This window comes from Abrus precatorius, unplaced genomic scaffold (genome assembly GCF_003935025.1).
Source record: "Abrus precatorius isolate BTA unplaced genomic scaffold, Abrus_2018 Scaffold2, whole genome shotgun sequence".
Lineage (NCBI taxonomy): Eukaryota > Viridiplantae > Streptophyta > Magnoliopsida > Fabales > Fabaceae > Abrus > Abrus precatorius.
The window spans coordinates 26,936,251-26,942,934 of NW_020874362.1; the positions used below are offsets into that span (position 1 = coordinate 26,936,251).

Sequence of the window (6,684 nt, forward strand, 5' to 3'; positions counted from 1 at the left end):
GTACTCACTGCCAGAATCCTTAAATTAAAATTTACTTTTCAAGTACTATATTGATTGATTTTTAAGATTTTAAAATTATCAACTTGTATAAATTATTGAACTTCATATCGATTGATTCTCATACTTGATCATTGGGTCAAAAGAGGTAAATGTCAACGGGTAATATTAGGACCTGTTTCCTTTATAGAAACGTTTTTTCTTTTTTTACTTTTGATTATATAATTTGTATATTATTTTTTAAAAATTTTACAGAAAACAATAAAAAAAACTAGAGGAGAGAGCATAAAAAAATTAATTTTTTTCGGTGATTAGTAATTTTTTTTAAAATTGACCAGTTTATAAAACAAATATTTATATTTTAAAAAATAATTAATTATAAAAATTATGTTAAAAAGTGTACGCTGTTGGCATTTTTCAAAAGTGATATACCAGTAAGCGACAACAACTCATTCTGCATCTTTTACGAATGTAGGATTCGAACTAACCAGCAATATTTTACAGAAATTTGTAGCTAAGAAATAAACCACTTTATTTGGGGGGGGGGGGGGGGGGAGAGGAAAGAAGAAGAAAAAGAGAGGAATGCTATTTTTATTCTATATTTTTTTTATCTTTCTTAATTAACAAATTATTGTAAAAAAAATTATGAAACTAAGATCATTTTATTTTTACATATCTTGCTTCCTGTGACCAATTCCTACATATTCATCATTAAGTTCAGCCTTTAATAGGTGTCTCTTTAGCACATAGTGCAAAAAATGTTACAAATCCACATTTGCTAGAAGACACACAATGCCGAATATCTATACCGACAGATGCTCAATTGAAAATCTAAGCTCAACTGCGTGCTTGACTTGACTTTTGTCTTCACATAAACTTACCCTTTTTTTTTCAATCCATGAAACTGAATATCAACTAGTTTATCTTTTGGGAAAAGAAAGAAAAAAATTGTTATCTTCTTTCTCGAATAAATTGCACCGTTTTATGACACCAATCCAACCGAATGGTGCATGCAAGGTTGAACGGAATGAGATAAAGGATGTGAACAAAAGAATAATTGATAATATGGTATTCCCACTTGTCACCATTGTAAGGCCTTAAAATATACATAGTTAGCCACGTGTCAAGAACTATGCAAATGTTAGCAAACGTGGCATATTGTGGTGGCGACAAGAAAAATTGTGAGAACTGAGAACTTCATGTACGTGGCAGTTCAGGGCTGTTGTTGTTTCAGCTCCAACCTATGATCATGTGAAGTTGTTCAGAGAATCAAAGCTTATTTAGTGCACACCATATCCAAGTCCTGAAACTCTAAACTACATGCTTGGCTTTTGCTTATTGTATAGTTGTTGAAAGCTCTTGCATAAGTTGGATTAAACACCAACATGAAGGTTTGTTTTTTGTTTTAAGTGTAGTTGACATTTACCTCTAAAGGGTTTTTTCTTCCCATGTTGTCAACTTGTTAAGATCATTTGATCAAAGGGTTTTGTTTTGAGTTTGTTGTCTTGTTAGTGGTGTGGTTTTTGTTTAGTTTGAGGAGTTAAGGTGTTTTTGGAAATTTTGAAGGTTCATGAAACGAGGTCACATGTTCATGCACCTGGGGAGGAAGAGAAGGTGATGACAAGGAAGCAGAAGGCAGAGTCCAAGGCACATGAGGTGGAGCATTCTCCTAAGAAGGCCAAGGTGGAGAAGGAGGACGGTCACACCAATGGAAAATCTGAAATTGATATTGCGGAAGAATATGATGAGTTCTGTAAAGCCACAAATGAGCACCTTCCTTTGGAACAAATGAGAGAAATTCTAGAGGCTAATGAAATTGATTCTTCTGGTTCTGATCTTGAAATTACACGAAGATGGTTGGTTTTGGTTAGATTAAGCAATTTGCAACTGATTTTGTTTTACTCAACCAAAATGTTCCAAAGTGGATTTTTAGTGTTAAGTGATTCAATTACCAATACCATTTTCTTGAACAGCCAAGACTTGCTGTTTTATGGTGCATTGGACAAATGCTCGGTTTGCAATGGGAGTTTGGAGTTTGATGGCAGACGTTATGTTTGTAGAGGGTTCTACAGTGAGTGGGCTAGTTGCACTTTCAGCACAAGAAACCCCCCAAGGAAACAAGATCCTATTAAGTTACCTGATTCAGTCCAGAACTCCCTGGTTTCAGATGTGATCTCCTCCCTATTTTTTATGTTTTGTTTTTCATTCGTTGTGTATAGCATTGTCGTTACTTGTTACCTAAGATTTTGTCTTTTTTGTTGTTTGTTTTGTTTATATATTTGTTGGCTTGTTTCCTTTGGGTGTGCCATAGTTGCTAAAGAAATATCAGGACCCAAGTAGTAGGCTTCACATGGATTTAGGCTCAGCTGAAAAACCTTTTACAGGAATGATGATATCTTTGATGGGTCGTCTTAATCGGACACATGTATGCACCACTGTTACTGTTGTTGCTGTTGTAGTAATAACTAGCTTCCCTTTTGTCTTTTAGCATATTCTGAATTCTATTGACTGGATTTTCTGTTTGGCTACTTAGCATTATTGGAAAACAACTATTGAAAAGCATGGAGGGAAGGTCGCAAACTCTATAATTGGTAATGTGATAGTTGCATTCCCATATGTGATAAACAGTTGGTTTTATTCTCCTTTTGTTGCTGGGAATTGCCATAACCTCGCTTGATAAATTTTTCAGGGGCAACTTGTTTGGTGGCTTCACCTGCTGAGCGAGAACGTGGCGGCACATCCAAACTTGCAGAAGCCATGTGAGTTTAGAGAAAACTTTTTGTTTAGGCAACATTATTGCTTTGTGTTACTCCTTCTGAGTATGATAAGCTAGCCATCTCTGGGTTGTTTGGTTCCATGTCATGAACATTGTGAGCAGTAAAACTTTTGGCAGAACTTTTGGCACTTCTGTGCAAGGCCACCCTTAGATTGCCTTAAAATAAATGATCATGTAAATAAAATGCATATAATAAACACTTAGCTTGTAAAATGGGTAATTTGCCACTTCAATATTAAGATAATAAGCATTCCTAGTTAACTACTAAGGTATTTTAACTGTAGGGAGCGGGGTATACCAGTTGTTAGGGAAGCTTGGTTGATTGAAAGCATTGAAAAGCAAGAACCACAGCCGTTGGAAGCCTATGATCTTGTCTCTGATCTTTCTGTGGATGGCAAGGGAATCCCCTGGGACAAACAAGATCCTGGGGAGGAGGCTATTGAATCACTCTCAACGGAAGTACATAGTTTACTCCTTCATACTTCTATTTCTTTTATTTTAAGAAAATGATAAAGAACCCAACGTGGAACTTAATTTTATTTTATTAAATATGATCTGTGTGGTAACAGCTCAAGCTTTATGGAAAGAGAGGGGTATACAAAGACACCAAGTTGCAGGAAAAGGGAGGAAAGATATTTGAAAAAGATGGACTATTGTACAACTGTGCCTTCTCTATTTGTGACCAAGGACGAGGACTGAATGAGTAATATTATGTAGACCAATTGCACTTTTAGTCCATATAAACATTTATAAGACAACTGTACCTAATTAGTGGTGTTAATTTGGGGCAGCTACTGTGTCATGCAACTGATTCAAGTCCCAGATAATCGTTTGCATCTGTACTTTAAGAAAGGGAGAGTTGGAGATGATCCAAATGCAGAAGAACGGTTAGAAGAGTGGGACAATGTGGACAGTGCTCTGAAAGAATTTGTGAAGCTCTTCGAGGAAATAACAGGAAATGAATTTGAACCTTGGGAAAAAGAGAAGGAGTTCCAGAAGAAGCCCTTGAAGTTTTATCCCATTGACATGGTACATCACATGTCTTTTCCCTTTCCTAAATGATTAATGATTTGTCCACGACACCATTTAGATGACACAGTACTATGAAATTGCGTAGGATGATGGAGTGGAAGTTAGACATGGGGCACTGGGTCTTCGGCAGCTGGGGATAGCAGTAACACACTGCAAACTTCAGCCTCTGGTAGCGAATTTTATGAAGGTTTTGTGTAGCCAAGAGATATATAAGTAAGGATTATAAATGAACACTACAATATATGATGAGTTTACTTTTTAAGTTTCAAAATAACATGCATTAATTCAGGTATGCTTTGATGGAGATGGGATATGACTCTCCGGATCTTCCAATAGGAATGGTTACAAATCTTCACTTGGAAAGATGTACGTGCATGGGCAACACTTCTTTTTCCTATTTCTCAAATGTCCTTCAGAAACACTGACACATAGAACCTTATCAGGTGAGGAAGTTCTCTTAGAATTCATAGACAAGGTGAAATCATTGAAAGAAACTGGGCCAAAGGCTGAGGCTGTTTGGACAGATTTTAGCCAAAGATGGTTCACTCTTATGCACTCCACAAGGCCCTTCAACTTTCGAGATTATCAGGAGATTGCAGATCATGTAAGCCCAATTAGTCACCACTCACCACCTTAATTGACCAAAAACGATCGCTTATTTTAAATAATGAGTCGACTCCTAATTTTCCTAGGCTGCTGCTGCATTGGAGAGTGTAAGAGACATAAACCTGGCTTCTCACCTCATAGGAGATATGAGTGGTTCCACCATTGATGACCCATTATCAGGAACACACAAGAAATTGGGTTGCTCAATTTCTCCCTTGGACAAAAATTCAAATGATTACGGGATGATTGTGAAATACCTTGAAAAAACTTATGAACCTGTCAAAGGTGACATTGTAAGTTAAGAAATTTTCTTTTCGTGTTGTGTACAACACGAACCATGCACATAACTTCCTAAGTGTTTCAGGATTACGGGGTGTCTGTGGAAAACATTTTTGCTGTGGAACCGAGTGCATGCCCTTCCTATGACGAAATAGTAAAGCTGCCAAATAAGGTTCTTCTATGGTGTGGTAAGACACGATATAATTTGGTTCAAATTTAAAGTGAAAAGAACTACTCTTGTGTGATTAGCTTTCTGATCACACACATTATATGATGCAAGGATCGCGAAGCTCAAATCTTTTGAGGCACTTGCACAAGGGGTTCTTGCCAGCAATATGCTCACTCCCAGTTCCGGGTTACATGGTATTTATAAATACAAATGGTAGCTATTCAATTCTAATGTTTGTGAGCATTTATTCATCCCTTGTAATGGGCTTTTCACGACAGTTTGGCAAAGCTATTGTTTGTTCCGATGCTGCAGCAGAGGCCGCAAGATATGGTTTCACAGCTGTGGACAGGCCAGAAGGGTTCTTGGTTTTGGCCATTGCGTCACTAGGAAATGAGATCACCGAGTTGAAAAGCCCACCTGAGGTATTTATCCAAAATGCACTTTTACCTTTTTGGCTTTCACTCTCAGAATTGCTATTCATCTGTTTTCAAAATGATTGACTTAGGACACGTCATCTTTGGAGGAAAAGAAGCTTGGAGTAAAGGGATTAGGGAAGAAGAAAACAGATGAATCAGAGCATTTTGTTTGGAAAGATGACATAAAAGTTCCTTCTGGTAAACTAGTTGCCTCAGATCATCAAGATAGCCCCCTGGAGTACAATGAGTATGCTGTCTATGATCCTAAGCAGGTACAACCCATTTTTCTCAGTGTAATCTAGATTGAATTAAGTATAAACCAAAATTTCAATCTAGAAAACACTTATATTACTCTCGGATATGTGCACTTTTGTTTACAGGTACGCATAAGCTACTTGGTGGGAGTGAAGTATGAAGAGAAGGGCGTGGTGGTGGACACAGCTGAGTGATGAATGAGTTGAAAGCTATGTGACCCGGTGACCACCATGTCTGAAGCTGTCTAGTGGCTTCTCTAGTTAGTGAAGATATTTTACCATTTTGAATCATACGTGTAACCGAATAGGCTTTATGTGGGGCATTTTGATGTATATATAGGTCAACGGACAGTAACTTAGTAAATATTTTGTCCTACTCATACAGTAAAAGTGAGTGCAACTATATCTAACACTATGCAGTTATGCTGTTAAGTTTCGTTGACTGCTCTTTAAGTCAGTATGAATGGAAAGACGAGTAAAAGAAATGGCGTAATGATGATGTCTTTCTTTTTGGAGACTCGTGTGTAAGCTTCCTCTGAAACCTATTGATTTTCTTTCCATTCCGTATTCAACTTAAAATTTTCCTTTGTGATAACAATTATGATCAAGAAAAGGGGTCTTACCTATAAAGCTGTATGGAGTCATAAGAAAAACATGAAAATCCTTTGATGTTAATATCTCCGAATAGTAATTCGCCAAATATAGTAACGTCGATGAAACGTATCATAATAGAATGCATCCCTTATGGCAAGACACCCTGCATATTTAAATGGAAGAAGCGTGTTATAAGCTACAAAACAAGAGCATCTCCATCAACAAAAGAGAAAATAACGGACTGCATACCCCACCTCAAGCCTTAAAACTAGCGTGGAAACTAAATTGTTCACTGTAGGTCAACGGACAAAACGTACATAAGATAATGTTTGTCTTTGTTACTTAAGATGCCCTTTAACTGGTTAACGGGAAGAAGGTGATGTTTATTACTTAGATGCTCGGCATATTAAAGACTAATCATTTGATTCAATAGTTAACACACAATATCAATATGGTTAGGAAGTCGTAATAGCTTGTGAACAAAATTGCCTAACTAAAGTGAATCCGAGGAAAGAGTCTAGAATATACACAAATCACAAACGGACATGCTTAATCATTAAA

At 36.9% G+C, this 6,684-nt stretch overlaps 1 protein-coding gene across 1 annotated transcript; it reads left to right on the top strand.

Moving 5' to 3' along the window:
• The first annotated feature begins 1,275 nt into the window (after nucleotides 1-1,275).
• On the top strand, nucleotides 1,276-5,724 carry LOC113859289 (poly [ADP-ribose] polymerase 3). The gene is made up of 18 exons (XM_027492098.1): nucleotides 1,276-1,388; nucleotides 1,564-1,853; nucleotides 1,971-2,166; nucleotides 2,309-2,422; nucleotides 2,531-2,588; nucleotides 2,687-2,756; nucleotides 3,058-3,232; nucleotides 3,343-3,476; nucleotides 3,565-3,802; nucleotides 3,891-4,018; nucleotides 4,095-4,171; nucleotides 4,249-4,409; nucleotides 4,498-4,704; nucleotides 4,776-4,878; nucleotides 4,971-5,053; nucleotides 5,138-5,281; nucleotides 5,365-5,547; nucleotides 5,656-5,724. The coding sequence occupies exons 1-18, from the start codon at nucleotides 1,383-1,385 to the stop codon at nucleotides 5,722-5,724; spliced, it is 2,436 nt and encodes an 811-aa protein (XP_027347899.1). The 5' UTR covers nucleotides 1,276-1,382.
• The last annotated feature ends 960 nt before the right edge of the window (nucleotides 5,725-6,684 follow it).